Raw genomic sequence first — 15,807 nt, 5'->3', positions numbered from 1 at the left:
CCAAATTTGATCATATATAGCTGTTGGTGTATAAATCATTTTTAGATTGCTCGATTACACTGATTTGATAGTTACTGGCTCAAATTCAAGTTGTTTATGACTCATTTGAAGTGAACGTGTAGAGACATCCATCTTGCATGTATACTGATATTTGACCAAACTGATTTGTTTTGAATTTTGTGTTTACTAAATATCTTGTAAATGAGATTATTTAAGTTCGGGCAGCATTTTGTAAGGGATATCCATGGTGTAACCATTTATTTTATTTGCAAATAAAGATGCTTTTTTATAACTGATCTTTGCTGATTGGAACGTTTCCAAAGCCTGTGTTACTTAATGCCAATGGCAACAGTTTGGCTAGATAACATCATGGCTATAACACCATATGAAAACTTTCATTCACTTTAAGTGTGCACTACTTGCAAAATGTTTACCTTGAAAAGTACAAGTGATGAAAAAAATGCTTCAGTAATGCATCTCGGTGTCTACTGAAGCATTGATTTGGTGTTGATTTTGGGTGTTGGTATTGATTTTGTTATTGATTGATATTACAATGAAAGAAGTAATGGGAGAGATCAAATGTTGCATGTCTACTCAAGTTTACTTAGATCAGTGTGCTGTCTCACAGCATTTTTAACAATATTTTAATTTACATAGCTGTTTTAGTGCTAAATGGTTTTTTTAATAATGTGCTTTTGAAGTATTCAAACAATTAAGTTCTAGAAATGAAATCAGATATGATGAGTAAAGAATTAAAAGAAAGACAGTGATGTTTTGAAGTAATCTTCTTGCTTTTCTCTTGAAAGGCCCACAAGAATTGTCAAAATATGACAGAAATTGAAGCAAAAGTAAGCTACGTCAAACTTGCCAGATCTCTTAAAACCTATGGTGTATCGTTCTTTCTTGTAAAGGTAAGCAAATTAAAAAAAATTCCACTTTCCTCATTCCTTATGAGCCAATATAGTTATTAATAACAGAAACTGCTGTACATATTTGTGTACTGTTCAAATAAAGCAAATCAAAATGTAAACATTAGCCAGAGGTCTCTGACAAGAGGCTCTGGAAGTTTAAAGGCACCCATTGTAATTTCAGATTCCACCTGCAAAGCAATGAGCAAATCTATAAATGCATGTTTATTTATGAAAACAAATGGCATGACTGATATTGAGTACATAAAGGTGAGTGAAATGAATCAACATAGTGGGCTCCATAAGAGGGACAGCTGTAGGTCTAGCTTAAATCTGTGAAATAAATATCCCTATCAAATAATTCAAAGGCAAATAGTTCAAATGCGTTGTGGTTTGACTCCTTCAATCTGTGTACTTGGTATTGCCTTCGTGTATTGACCATCTTCAGTCCAAGCTCCAAGTTTCAATAAAACTTCAACTATTTTATTTTTTAGGGAATCTTGAATCCCCTTTTCTAATTTTTTATGTCTATAAGTTTTTGTGTATGCATGTTATACTGGTAAATGGACATTTGCATGGCCACTAATGACAATCCTGACACCATTGCAGGTGGTGTCTGTAGTACTGGAAGTTGTGGCTGAAATGGGGGTGAAAGGTTAAATTCCTTTTAGCCCTCCTGGTGCATTCGGTAACATAAAGCTTTTAATAAATGTCATGCTGTTTAGTGGCATTTTTCCTAAATGTCAGTGTTATTCCTACAGGAGAAAATGAAAGGAAAAAACAAACTGGTTCCACGCTTGCTGGGAATCACAAAAGAGAGTGTGATGAGAGTTGATGAAAAAACGAAGGAGGTGATACAAGAATGGAGCCTTACAAACATCAAGCGCTGGGCTGCCTCACCCAAGAGCTTTACTCTGGTAGGGGAGGACTAACAGAAAAACAACTGTAATTTTCCACACTTTGGCAAAGAAAACAAAGACAAAACTGCCACAGTGTATTGTTTTTGGGCATTTCTATTGCTTTGTATTTTTCAGTTTGTTGGAACTGAATATTGTTGATTTTAGAGAAAGGCTCACCACTCCAAAAAGTTTAAATCTTCTCTGATGGATATTAGCATTTTTCTGTGATCTTCTGCAGTCAGTAAATTTCTGGAATTCTTGAATTCTTACAGACAGTTGTAACAGCTGCAGTGAGTCTTGGGCAGTAGGATGAAGTCATGTACTGCATGGACAGTGAAGCTTTTATCACTTAATTAAGTCATTGTATAAGAAGTATTCAACTTTGACGAAACAGAACAGTGGAGAGCTGACACTTCTAGTGCTTTCATTCAGCAATAGTATTAATGGTCTGTATCTAGGCTAATAACAATGTACAGTAGAAATGAACATGTAAAATGAAGAAATTCCAAAATCTTTGAAGACCTTATCCATTGCAGATTTTCATTATCCATTTTTGTGAATCATTCATTAGGATTATCCCTTCAGAGCGAGGTATCTGTCTGAGATTACTCATAAAATAATTAATGATTTTGGTTCCTAGATTGCAATAAATTATTTGTGATTCTTCTCAGGATTTTGGTGATTACCAAGATGGTTACTACTCTGTCCAGACAACTGAAGGTGAACAGATTGCACAGTTGATAGCTGGCTACATTGACATCATTCTTAAAAAGGTACTTTATATTATAATGTTTCAATCCTATTTTTGCATGTGGCAAGTTTGTATGATGTCTTGGGCACTGTAGTACAGTACAACTGTAGTAGTAAATGTACTTGTTGTGCAGCCCCTGCCAGATGAAGTCAAAGTCTTTTGTTTAAGCCACTCAAGTATCCAAGTCATTCACAAAATGGTGAGGAGAAAAGTACTGGTGTAAAAACAAAAGTTAAGTTTTGCTTTTGGTTGTCAATAGTGACTGCTCTCTAACATTTTGGAAAATATGATATTTATGTCTCTTAATTGCAGATAGCAGATTTAGCTTTAGGGTGTTATCTTTCCTAGTGCTGTTCCCTTGCTTCATGCAGTTGACTTCTAGCAGATTTAGCAAAAAGAAAGTGTGGGTTTTGTCAAGTCACTATAGGACACGATTTTTAATTGCAATGACATTATACCTGTTCCAAACCGACATCTTTGTCATCTCTCGATTTAGAAAAAGAGTAAAGACCACTTTGGATTAGAGGGAGATGAAGAATCAACGATGTTGGAGGACTCGGTGTCACCCAAAAAGTAAGTCAAAGATTCTCAATCCCTACCTCCCCTCATGCCTTCATGTTGTGATGAAGTTTCACTCCTGTAATCTTAGGAACCCGTTTTGCTTGGAGAAAAGCCTAAGCGATTGCTGTAGTGATGTTTACAATCCAATTTTTTAAATATATAAAACAAAAATATCAGTTTAGCTTTTTCTCAGTCGAGCGCTTAGATGGTGACTTACACAGGGGTGATTTTGCTGCAGGTCCACGGTCCTCCAGCAGCAGTTCAACAAAATGGGGAAGGTGGAGCACGGCTCCGTGGCCCTGCCCGCCATCATGCGCTCTGGGGCTGGTGGACCTGAAAGCTTTCAGGTGGGCACTATGCCCCAGGCCAAGCAGCAGTTCACCAGCGGACAGATGCACAGAGGTCACATGCCACCACTGGTAAGGAACTCAGGGCAATTACAGTACTTTTGGAAAAGGTACCCAAAACCAGGTGTAGCCTTTTAAAGGGACACCCTTCATTTCCCCCATAATAAAGTTATTGCTTTAATCTAAATGATTTAGGTTTTCAATTAATTTTTTTAGATCAGATTTTTATTTTGTTTTTAACACATAACATCTGAACGGTATCAAGAAAAGCAAGAGCCATTGTTCAATGTTTAACAAGTTTCCTTCTCCCCAGACCCCACTATAATTAGACCTGTCTATCATTGCTAGTCTGTCTTTTCATTGTTGTTGCGCTTTGTACTTGATACTGCTGTGTATCCATTTCAGACATCGGCTCAGCAGGCTCTCACCGGCACTATAAACTCAAGCATGCAGGCTGTTCAGGCTGCACAGGCCTCCCTGGATGAATTCGACACTCTGCCTCCTCTCGGGACTGATGCTGTGAGTAACACCTTTACTGGTATCCCACATTTTCATGGCTGTATTTCAGAGGACATCTACCTCTTTCACATTTTGTGTCTGAAAAATGATTTATGAGCTCAAAGAGTTTTCTAGGTTTGAAATACATTTTTGAATCATCTTAATTTTTTTACTCGTCTGACTGTCATCTTCAGAAGCTTCAAAAGAATGATTCTAAGCCATGACAAGGTCCGCTTCTTTTTTCAAGTTAGATAAGCACTAGAAAAAGAAACGACTTGTTAAGCAGTATTTTTTATGTATTATGTTTTATTACAAAACTTCATTGTGGCAACCTGTTTGAACACTGTCATTAATGTATTAGGTTACCAGTGCAGTAGCATTTAAACAGAGATAACAAATGTAAGCAGCCTTTTTTCTTGTGTCTTATCAGGCCTCTCAGGCCTGGCGTAGAAACAAAATGGATGAATCAAAACATGAGATCCACTCCCAGGTTGATGCAATCACAGCCGGAACTGCATCAGTGGTGAACCTCACTGCAGGTACCTCGGATTCTCTCGAGGCAATAAGAGCTGTCTTAAGTTTCCTCTAGTTCGCAGTGTCTCTGCATATCTGCAGTACTATCAGATGAGTTGTTTCCTCTTATACTAGTTACTACAGGACAGTGCTTTTCTGTTCCTTCCTTTCCAGTTTCAACTTTTGTTCCAAGGTGCTGGTGCTGCCAAAAAATGTACAATTACTCTGCCAGAATACAGTTTTATTATTCATGTCCTGTATGGTATCCTATAATATTAATATTGCAATTCAGTTTTGGCTTATGGAAGGTTATGTGCAATGTAGCCCCTTTTTTAATTCGGAGAGTAGCTGTATCAATCCCACTGCCTTAGGCAGAATCAAAGGTGTCGTTCAGCTTTTGCAGAGATGTCTCAGCAAAGTGGTCAGTGATCAGGTTCCCATATCAAGGGCTTTTTACACCTGGCATTAGAAAGTATGTTCAGTCCAGGGCAGAGCGGTTGCCTTTGAGCCCCGTCTCGTCTCTTCCAGGAGACCCAGCAGACACCGACTACACTGCAGTGGGCTGTGCGGTGACCACCATCTCCTCCAACCTCACGGAGATGTCGAAGGGGGTGAAGCTGCTGGCCGCCCTGATGGAGGACGAGGGCGGCAACGGGCAGCAGCTCCTTCACGCTGCCAAGAATCTTGCCTGTGCCGTGTCTGACATGCTGAAGACGGCGCAGCCAGCCAGCACGGAGGTAATACCACTGTACCTCCTCAACATACTGTCGAAGCATGATGCACAACAGCTTTTAATTAATAGTGTGGCATGCTTTGCCTCCGGAGAGTCATAAAACAAGATTACCATGGTGGTACTAGAAAAATGAAACCATTCTGAATGTTCTCGTGTGCTAGAATTTTGAACATTTTGAACATTTTAAGACTTTTTTAATTCTTAATTGGAAAGCAGCATGAAATTTGCAAGCTCTTTGTAGATATGGTCTTTTTAAAAAACTAAAATGAATTACAAACTTGAGTGGATTATAATCTTTTCTGCCATGTTTTATTTGTCATCTGGAGACACTATGCGTGTCCTGTGATACTGGAGAATACTTGTCACATTTGGTTCAAGAGTAACCTCTCATGCAGTGAAGCTTGATACCATTGGAAATAAAGACTAATCATTAGACAGGTAGTTTTTTTAAATAAAGAGGGTGCATCAGTTTTCAAGCACATTATTTTCTTCTGTTTTAGCTGACGTATCTCTTCAGGTCTGTATATTTTTGGGTTGTATTTATTCCCTAAATGTGACACATGTGACAAAAGAAGCTATGTGAGAAAACCACCACAGCACACCATTGACTTAATTTGCTTCAACATTCTCCTAATTTCTTTTTTCTGTTTACCTTCTTCCAGCCTCGTCAGAACCTGCTCCAGGCTGCAGGCAATGTGGGCCAGGCCAGTGGTGAGCTCCTCCAACAGATTGGCGAGAGCGATGCAGACCCCAGATTCCAGGTATGCATTTTTGTGTAGGTAACATTTAACCTCTTCTGTTTCGGCTTCATGACTGCTTGACTGTAGTTGAGGTGGTTCAATACTTTTGGAGGGCAGTGTAGCTTGCTTTTTACTGTTGTGTACAATTTACATTTAATTTTCATGTTAATTTCATTCACACTTCAAAACCAGCTTCAGCTAGGATTAGAGACAGTTCAGTTGGTATCCTTGGAAACCTGCAGGAAAAAAAAAGATCCAAGGCCAAGAGCTCATATCAATATACAGTATTATAAAAACCTTTTTCTTGTACCATAAAAGAGTCAGTTGAGTTTCATGCAGGTGATTGTGTAGATGTGCGCAGGGAGCCTCCTGAGTTTGCTGCACCTGAAAAAGCTTTCTGCTTCGTCATTCAGAAAAACTATAATTTGAAACAGATCCTGGCTGATACCAACAGCTCTTTATACTATTTTTGATACATGCCACCTAAAACATTTTTTTTGTATTGGCATGGAAACAGGCTTTAATTTGCGCTCTTCCAAAACATGTGGTTATCTGTGATATTATGCCCGTTTATCCTTCTGCTCCATCCTGGTGAGAGCAGCAAACAGAGACTAATGGGGAAGATTTTCCTTCCTACCGTTGTAGGTCTCCATTCACTCCTGTTTTACTTGGGTTTTTGTTGAAAAGCAAAACCAGACAGATGAAAAACGAAAGCAACAGACTGAGAAACTGAAGCACTTTCATTGCATTTTATAGTTAGGAAATACCACCTTTTAAAGACAATAGGAAAAGCATACATGAAAGTAAACTCAAAGTCACGGTGTTTGATTAACATGGTGTGTTAATTTCTGCTTTTCTTGGCTTTTTAAAGTTTGTATACATTATATGAGAATTGTGAGATTTAATAATTGGTTAGTGTAAGAATTATATTTTTTTAGGTAGATTACTTTGATTTTTAGTCTTAACATGAACTGAAATAACCCATTTTTCCCGTGAATGCTGTGTAGTTTTTTCTAGGTAAAGGATCATTCAGGGGCACAAGGCGGACTCACACATCTTATAGTCAAACAATGGTAAAAAAGTTAAAATACAAAAAAAGTTCAAATACAGCAAATTTGACTAAACAATCAAATCTGGGGGTGATTGAGAATCACTTTTAAATCACTTTATACATAATTCTAAGCAATCTGAATATTAGTTAACCATTCAGAAAATTTTGATCTATATTCAAATTATCTTAATTTTTTTTCCATTAATGATGCCTGTCTGTGCTTGTATTAATTTATTGAAGGGATGTCTCTAAATGAAACTGGCCTCGATCACAGGTGGCATGCTTAGAGCAGTTGTTTGAATTTGGTAGTGTTTGGTTTATTCTCAGGTACAGAATACTCCAACCATTTCCCAAAGAGTGCAGGACAGAAGGAATTAACATCTGCACTCGAGCTGCTTTCAATTACAAGTCTTTACTTCAGTTCTTTGCAATTACTTCACCATTAGGGTGAATTAAGTGTCAATCAAACAATAAGGGTCAAAGGCTGGCTTAAAAGGACCCAGGTGGAATAAAGTACCAAGGTCACCCATTCAAGATAAAGGCCACTAAAACGTTCGCCACAAATTTTTCTAAAAGATTTTGTACTGTATTGACACTTGGAATGTTTCAGTAAAGTACACACTTCTAGCATCTTAATCCCATCATATCATCATATTTTTATTAAACAGAAAACAATATTTTTTTCAAATTCAGCATGTCATCGATAGGAAATCTTTTGAAAATAAAATGTAATGAAATCGTTACCTGACTATCCAGTATCTAAACTTATGCCATTTTTAACTCTAAACTTTACAGCTGGAGTGCGGTTCAAGAAATGTGATACAAGAGGTATTGTAAAACATTGCACTCTGACTCTAGGAATTCCATATGGATTAGCAGAGTATTTGGGATAATAGGAACATTTCAGATTAAATTAACACAACAAAACAAAAAATGCACTGTTGAGATTAATTATAATAGCATTATTCACGTGGACCCAGCTATTGTAATGAAGTATCAAATCAATGATTTAAAGTAGATATGACTTGTTAACTCTATACATTTAATATCATAATATCAAACAGGAACTTTTATTTGATTTTTTCCAACTTCCTGAGGATATATATCTGACATTTCCCTATTTCATTTTCATTTTATTCCATTTTATCTTCTTAAAACACCTCAAGCTCTGCAGTGACTTACAAGGAGCTTTAGTGCCTCGGCCGCTTCTGAAGTCCCCATGAGCCACAGGAGTCACAGCAGTCATTGGCAACAGAGAGAGCACTGGATGAGTAATCCCAATCCAATCCCCAATGGCACTGGCCAATTGCACACCAGTGCTTGGGGAATCCTGATCCCCAAGGCAATCCAAGGGGATTCTCAGCAGGCTAGTAACATGACATAACATCGAGCTGATGATGTCTGGATCACACAGCTCAACCTGTGCTTGAAGCAGGTGCCATTACTGGTTGGAACAAAAGGCTTAAATCTGAATGGATTATCATATATAGAAGGTTTGAGTAGCTGATGTGAGGGTTACCTGATGTACTGTATGTTAGGTGTATAAATGCAAAGGGTTTTGGAGTCACGTTCTGAAAAAGCGCTTTATAGTTTTCCAATAGGGAACAGATTTGCAGTTTTTATGGGTGCCAGTTTCATTTGGCATTTTGTTCCCCATCATCAGATCCAGTGCTGAACTATAGATACAACATTTATATAATGAGATAAATTCACATTGAAGATAAATAGAATTAAGAGAAATGGCCAAATTATTAATTATTCATTAAGTGTGTGAGGGTAACGTCATGCCATAGGAAAAAAAAATGAGATTACTTTCTTTGTTTTCATGTTCTTAGGACAAGGTTTGAAGGAACGCGCTCACTTGAAATTTTTGTTTTCCAATTTGGAATACAACTTATGACTATCTTCAGAAAGTGCTTAACATATTGAGCTCAGTCTTTTCAAAGGTACATGAGAATTTTATTTTTAAAGCTTTATGGTCAGAGCAGCTCCAGTCACTTTCAGTATGTGTTGAGGCATGTTGAAATTCAATGAGCATAAATAACATTTTGAAGAGTACGGAACATCTACGGCTATGCTCTGTCTTTCACTGCTGGTCAAATATAATTTGTGGCTTCAAGTGCAGGTATTTTGGTTTATGTGGAGGTGTAGGAATATAGCAATAGTAATTGCTTTCTTTGAATCCATGCATTTCAACCTTGGTGCAGACTAATAACGTTACTGTCTATTTAAGTTTTTCTCGCTAGAGTGGGAGGTGAAATGACCTCCCTTATTCTGTTCTGTTTTCTTTTATCTGTTTTTAAAGGAGATTATATGAAAGTACCTTTTTAAAATCAGTACTGTATAGAAAGTACAGGCTTGGAAACCTCTTAAGAATTGGTTACCTGTAAAAATTATTTTCATGCAATTTATACAGTATAATGTACAGTAATCACATGTCTAAGTGCACTTAGTGCAGTTAGACTTTAGACTGCGAGTGTCATTGATGTTTATGTCAAAGAAGTATCCTTGAATTTGTGACCAGCAGTAAAATTTGTTCATTTATGGTTTCATACTCTGGTTTATTAGTTTCAAATTAAAGCTAGATTGTAAAAGTGACTTTGAAGTAATTCTAAAGTAATGTCTGCAAACTTATAAAGCTCACAACCATCAAGAGTTTATACACACTGCTTCCAGGAACGCATAGAGGTTTTCCTGTATAGATATTTAATTTTAAATTGAGCAAATTACAATTAAATTTGATATACCTTAATTCTGTAATGTTTTTAATATAGAACTAATACATTGGGGAGGCTTTTTGGAAAGCAGTGATGATTACTATGCAGCGTATAAAACTGCTGTGTAGATCCAGTGAAAGATAGTTTTCACTGTGAGCAAAGCAATGACTTCTCTACAGTTAAATCAGTGCTCAAATAATATGTGCCCTTAAGTTACAGAAGCTTTTTTTAAAAATCTCTTTTCGTTGGCTTAAGGTATAAAGTGGTTTTGTTGATTTTAATTGTGATACAAAGTAGGAGTCTCAAAAAACACATTAAGAGGCGTTTTCAAAATTTTTTCGGTCACCAGAGGAATGCAAAGTGTGCGATGTGCTTGTTTTCAGAAATGAGGTTTACAGCGCGAGTAATTTAATTTCCATTGACCCTACCATTTCAGTTATCCATCCAGCACACTATTTTCCTCTAATGACTTCCATGTGTGTATGAAGCTAAGCTGTCCTATTCAAAGCCTGTTCTTTGATACTCTTTTAGTTTTTTGGATCATATTGCACTACATGTGTGGTGTAGCGATTCTCAGAGAAAAGTCTACTATTCCCACATTGTTTAGTTTTCTGAGCAAATGCAGTTTTTTTGTTGTAATGAAAAAAATGTTCAAAGGACGCTTTACAGTGTTAACATCTAATCATTTCCTGCCTTTGTGAATGATACATTTCTGAACCAGTCTAACCAATTTATATTTAGCACTTCTTTGTGTTCAGAAAAGATATTAAACTCCATAAAGTGTGAGTGACTGCTCGTCACTGAATAGAATAAATTGCCTTTCTGTGGAATAAATATTATGTAATCTACTGTATGTGCCACTGGAAACCAGTGAAGAAACACATTGGTTGTACTTTATACACTTTAGAGAAAATATCTGCTATCACTGCTAGGTTGGAGGAGAATCCTGATTTTCTAAACTCCATTGTGAACACACTACTGTTCAGAAGACACTAGCTACTTGGCAGGAGTCTTTAGCAGTATTCATCACAGAAAGCCTGTTATACTGTATATACCACTGTAGCCAACTGAAAAAGGAGCTGTCAGATTAATTTGGGTACCACTGTTTCTCCAAGTTAACCCAGTTTTTCTGGACTCCAGTGTACTTGCCTGTTGGAATACTAAAATGGTTGGCTTGCTTATTAGGGCTCTAGATATAGCCTTTGGGCAGCATTCAACATGTAGCACAGTGTTTTATCTTTATGAGAAGCACTAAAGTACTACTGTGTTACATCTTAAAATAGCATCATTAATCATTAACTTATGAGAATTAAAACTCGTCTTTACTTATTTTAATCGCATTCCAGAGCTCAGTTTTTGAACGTGTAACATTTGAACTCAATGTAATGTAAAAGATCTGTAGCCAAGAGAAGGCACATTAAATTTGCCCTTGTGAAAGTTATTTTCCATATTGATGTCACATTCGTGATGCTGCACACAGCATTTTAACTCCCTCATAACAGGCCTTTTTTCTCTATATATTAGGCCTGAAGCTTGAAAGAGAAGCTTGTTTCTGGGGTAGGCAGTTAATAGAGAGTGGGGAAGCTTAAGAAACCTGCAGACCTTGATTTAGAAATGTGATTTCACGATCTTGTAGCTTCTGATATTTTTGAAATTCTTAATCATTGCAAATCAAGCTCCAGAATGCGATAAAACAAGCAAATGTTACGGAAAGGGAGATTTAAAATTTTTAGAATGTATTGATGAGCAGCCCTTAAAGTACTGTATTTTACAGAACAGTGCTGTTTTATTCACACAGTACATGGTGTTTCCTGTGATATATAGTATATAAAATGCTTCCCAACATAAAAATGTTCTTTGGGAAGTAGAAAGCTTTAAGATAGAAAGGAAACAAAGACTTAGGTCTAAAAAAGTTAGGCAACTCATGTTGTGACTGTTGTGTTTCCAGAGTACAGACAGTAATGTGTTGCTTTAGAGAACATTTCTGCATAGTACTGAACTTTGCGTCAGATGTGCCTTTTAAACCGCATATAAACAGAAGTTACATTTACAAAGTGGGGTGTAAGGTAATAAAAATACACCACAAATTTTAACCATTGCTCTTGGTTCGCTTTTTTTGCCAAACCAACACTGTAATGTGTTCCAGGTTTTGCTTGGACCTGGGGTACGCATGAGGTGATTGGCTTTGAAATTTATATGAAAAGATTTTCTTTCCAGACAACTACTTCAGATGTTCACATTGATCATGGGTTATGAATAATCAAGCTGAGAGTTAATTAAGTTTTCATCTAACGAGCCTTTTGGATTTAATGAGAACATATATCTTTTCCAAATTGCATATTGAGCACACCTTTTTCATATTAAATCAGTGTCTGGCTCTTGTCATTTAAAAATGAAGACTTTTTTTTTCAGCGTTTTGTCAGTTTTTCAGATACGGTTCAGTCAACAAAGGTGAAATGCACTCCTTTGAACGGGATCTGCAGTATTACAAGAGCTGGATTTCCTGCACACTCTTACTGCTAAATACATAGAAGTTCCAAGGTGTTGCTGATAAGGAAATAGGAATATGAGCTTGATTTAGATTTTTTTGTCATTTTTGATTCAGGCGAACTGTGAATCTTAGTTGATGACATGCCTTCACGTGGAAAGAATCCTGAGCACTTGGGGAGATCTGCCTTTGGCTGAGTCTGGGAACTTTTCCCTGCCTCCAGTTTGCTTGCTTGCCAGCCCTATTAATCACCTCATGTTCTTGACACTTAGAGACATTTCACTTTTTTCCTGTCCATTTTCCGTGGCAGGTACAGAAATTCCTTGTATTTCAGGGGATATACGAACTTTTTAATCTGTGGCCAATGTTAAATTGGGAGGATTGTTTTCATTTTCAGCTTTGATGACCATATTTAGTCTCACTCAGTAACTTAGCTCTTAATAAGGTGGTTACTGGTTTTAGAGCTTTTCCCAATTCTTCAGGTGCTCTTGATTTAAAGAGACCTTGAAACCTAAAGACACACCAGTCCTGTCAGAATCTGATCTAGAGCTCTCATTTTCAGAAAGAAGGGATCGTGGTTGGCAGAATTGTGGACTTTAGTACATGTGTTTTTAACAGAATTCCCCCTTTCTCCAGTTGTGCCTTGTTTCAGTATATATTTGTATAGAATTCAATAAAACACAGCTGACAGCCATCAGATAAGATATCCTGAGAGGTTCCAGGCCTTTGTAAGTCCTTTCTGGCAAGCAAACCAAGTTCTGAAGTAAAACCAAAGCCCTGTTTCTTGGTCAGCGATGATGTAATTAATCCCTCAAGAATAAATGCTGGGGATCAGCGTTTCTTTCCATGAATGTTTAATGGGTTTCTGCCCTCTGGCAGCCAGCCCACGGCATCATGCTAACCTGTCGTCTGTGGGGGGGGGGGTTGCTTTTCCAGGACATGCTGATGCAGCTGGCTAAGGCAGTAGCCAATGCCGCGGCTGCCCTGGTCCTCAAGGCCAAGAACGTGGCCCAGAAGACGGAGGATGCTGGTCTGCAGAACCGCGTGATTGCTGCAGCTACGCAGTGTGCTCTCTCTACCTCTCAGCTGGTGGCCTGCACTCGGGTAAGGAGGACGCCCCTGAGTGCTCTCTGCAGTGCTTCCCTTACCCTCCTATATGCTAACCTGTCATTACAAGACCTGCTCATTCCACTACCCCTCATACCGCAGGCTGCCCAGTGCTTGGCTTCCATTCAGAGTAAAGCACACACACAAAGCAGCAGGTGATAGTGATGTCCTGGGAGTTTTTTTCGCCAGGCACCTTGACAATTGCGTTAACTCTGTACTTTAATAACCCTTTAAACAATTGCAGATACTTTCTTCCTATGTTACCAATTTACCCCAAATGGCCTGTATTCACTGAGTAGACCCTACTTTAATCTAGGTCTGTCTGTAAAAATTATTACTTATATTATGACTTATATACAGTAACATGTGGTCAGACAGTCTATGTGCATATTCATGTATAAATTAGGTTCAAATAACCGACAGAGTTGTACCAGAGGGCTTTTGTGTTATGTAGAAGTAGAATATTGCAGAAGGGTCTTCCTTTAGTAAGTGGCTACAGTATTTGATCTTGATTGCTGTTTAGGGACTTTATTTCATCATCTTGTTTTTTCTTCCTGTAAGGTGGTAGCTCCCACAATTAGCTCCCCGGTGTGCCAGGAGCAGCTGATCGAGGCTGGGAAGCTGGTAGCCAAGTCTGTGGAGGGCTGTGTGGAGGCCTCCCAAGCTGCCACCAATGACGAGCAGCTGCTGAAGCAGGTGGGGGTGGCGGCTACAGGGGTGACGCAGGCCCTGAACGACCTGCTGCAGCACATCAAGCAGTACGCCACCGGGGGGCAGCCCATTGGCCGCTACGACCAGGCGACTGACACTATTCTCAACGTCACCGAGAACATCTTCAGCTCCATGGGCGATGCAGGTCAGTAGGGGCCAAGGACTTAAACTGCTGCTCTACAGCAGTATGGTTGTCTACTTTTATTTAAAACAATAGAATGGTGCAATGTTAAGAAGTTCAGCATAAACTCCAAATATTAGCTACTAGAATATTATAAAGATAGATAAGCAACCTTAGTTGGTAAAGAAAAGCCTTGATTTAATTTATATTAAAAAAAATGATCTGTAATTTTAACGTTAAACAAACTTTCTGTATAAAGAAATGCGTTGTGACAGGTTTGTAGCTGCTAGTGTGTCCTCAGTCATATGATTCTCTTTTCTGATTGTTCTCCATGCTAACGACTGTAGAATCCTCACTGTTCTTAGCAGAGGAAGATTAAAAACATATTTTGAGTTAAGTGTACATTGGTTCCATGCAGTACATGATTAACTTATCCATGCAAAGTGAGTGTATGCTGAGATAACCTGATCTCCTGTACTGTGTAAATCTTATTTTTCGAATGTGTTGTGGATGCCTTTTGTCATTGATATGAGGGGATGTAATTTAAATGTTAAGTACCAGCTCTGTTTCTTTACCTACAAGCCAATGACATTCTCCCACCTGGGCAGGCATGCCAGGATGTGAGGTTAAGTTCTCTCTGTTGTCCTTGGGCAGGCGAGATGGTGAGGCAGGCTCGTATCCTGGCCCAGGCCACATCCGACCTGGTCAACGCCATCAAGGCAGACGCCGAAGGCGAGACGGACCTGGAGAACTCCCGCAAGCTGCTCTCCGCAGCCAAGCTGCTCGCTGATGCAACTGCCAAGATGGTGGAAGCAGCCAAGGTACAGACCTGTAGCCATCATGGTGTAGTTCTGGTTCTGTTTGGATGCCGTAGAGGTACTATAATTCCAGCATGGCTTATATTAGTGCTGACCTGGCTGTTATCTTTACTATTGCTGATATACAGTACCGGTATAGAAGCAGGATGCCTGTTTGTCTGTTTGTCAGACCCTGGTGAAAGCAGCTAGAGCACATTCAGCGCAGGAGGATAATTTAGCATCCTGCTGCTATTTGTGATAAAGGGAAGAAGCATTTGAAAATGGTGTGCCAGCTCCCAGGCAATGAGATCGTAGCCTGATATGTCCGTTTACAGTACAGCCGGTGCCATTTGTAATGGCTCTCCTGCATTTCTGTGTGCGCAGTGTTATCTCACCTCTTTCATTTATTAATATTCCTGTAAGTCACAGCCTGGCCCATGTTTGAAAATATAGCTCCTCCCATTAGCCTCCCTCCACTGCCAAGATATAAGACTGAAGGCAGATTAAAGTTCTGACTGAATATATTGATACATATCCATTTTTTCTGTAATGATGTACATATAAAGTATAATGATATGATATATTTAATATAAATTAAACTTTCTTTAAAAAATGGATTTTAAATTACAGTATATTCTATAGTAAAAGCATCAGTAATAACCCTCTGAAATGCGCACATGTATACTGCATGTAAGAAACCGTGCTCCTGGGAACATATCCTATTTGGACTTATGCTGTAATTTCCTCTGTGAGCAATGATTCCTACAGTGGTTGTTTTTTTAAAGTCTTCGTTGGCGTTATGTAAGGTATTGCTATAGTCTTCAGTGGTGTGAGGTTCTAGGATGTAGTGTCCTAGGTGGTCCTG

The 15,807-nt window shown here is 38.4% G+C and overlaps 1 protein-coding gene across 3 annotated transcripts in view; it reads left to right on the top strand.

Annotated features, from left to right (window-relative positions):
- tln1 (talin 1) overlaps positions 1-15,807 on the top strand; it is a 131,623-nt gene that overhangs the window by 65,784 nt on the left and 50,032 nt on the right. For 2 of the 3 annotated variants that reach the window (XM_088629183.1, XM_088629184.1), the window contains exons 10-22: positions 807-911; positions 1,670-1,825; positions 2,479-2,580; positions 3,055-3,131; positions 3,358-3,538; positions 3,872-3,985; positions 4,395-4,503; positions 5,006-5,214; positions 5,873-5,971; positions 6,958-7,023; positions 13,143-13,310; positions 13,875-14,169; positions 14,800-14,966. In XM_088629183.1, the coding sequence (XP_088485309.1) occupies positions 807-911; positions 1,670-1,825; positions 2,479-2,580; positions 3,055-3,131; positions 3,358-3,538; positions 3,872-3,985; positions 4,395-4,503; positions 5,006-5,214; positions 5,873-5,971; positions 6,958-7,023; positions 13,143-13,310; positions 13,875-14,169; positions 14,800-14,966 (1,848 nt within the window). The remainder of the gene's footprint in view (positions 1-806; positions 912-1,669; positions 1,826-2,478; positions 2,581-3,054; positions 3,132-3,357; positions 3,539-3,871; positions 3,986-4,394; positions 4,504-5,005; positions 5,215-5,872; positions 5,972-6,957; positions 7,024-13,142; positions 13,311-13,874; positions 14,170-14,799; positions 14,967-15,807) is intronic. The other variant, XM_088629185.1, reaches the window with a different exon arrangement.

The sequence above is a fragment of the Lepisosteus platostomus genome, chromosome 4, assembly GCF_059453375.1.
Source record: "Lepisosteus platostomus isolate fLepPlt1 chromosome 4, fLepPlt1.hap1, whole genome shotgun sequence".
NCBI lineage: Eukaryota > Metazoa > Chordata > Actinopteri > Semionotiformes > Lepisosteidae > Lepisosteus > Lepisosteus platostomus.
The sequence above is the reverse complement of the archived record's forward strand: the minus strand, read 5'-3'. Positions and strand labels throughout refer to the sequence as shown.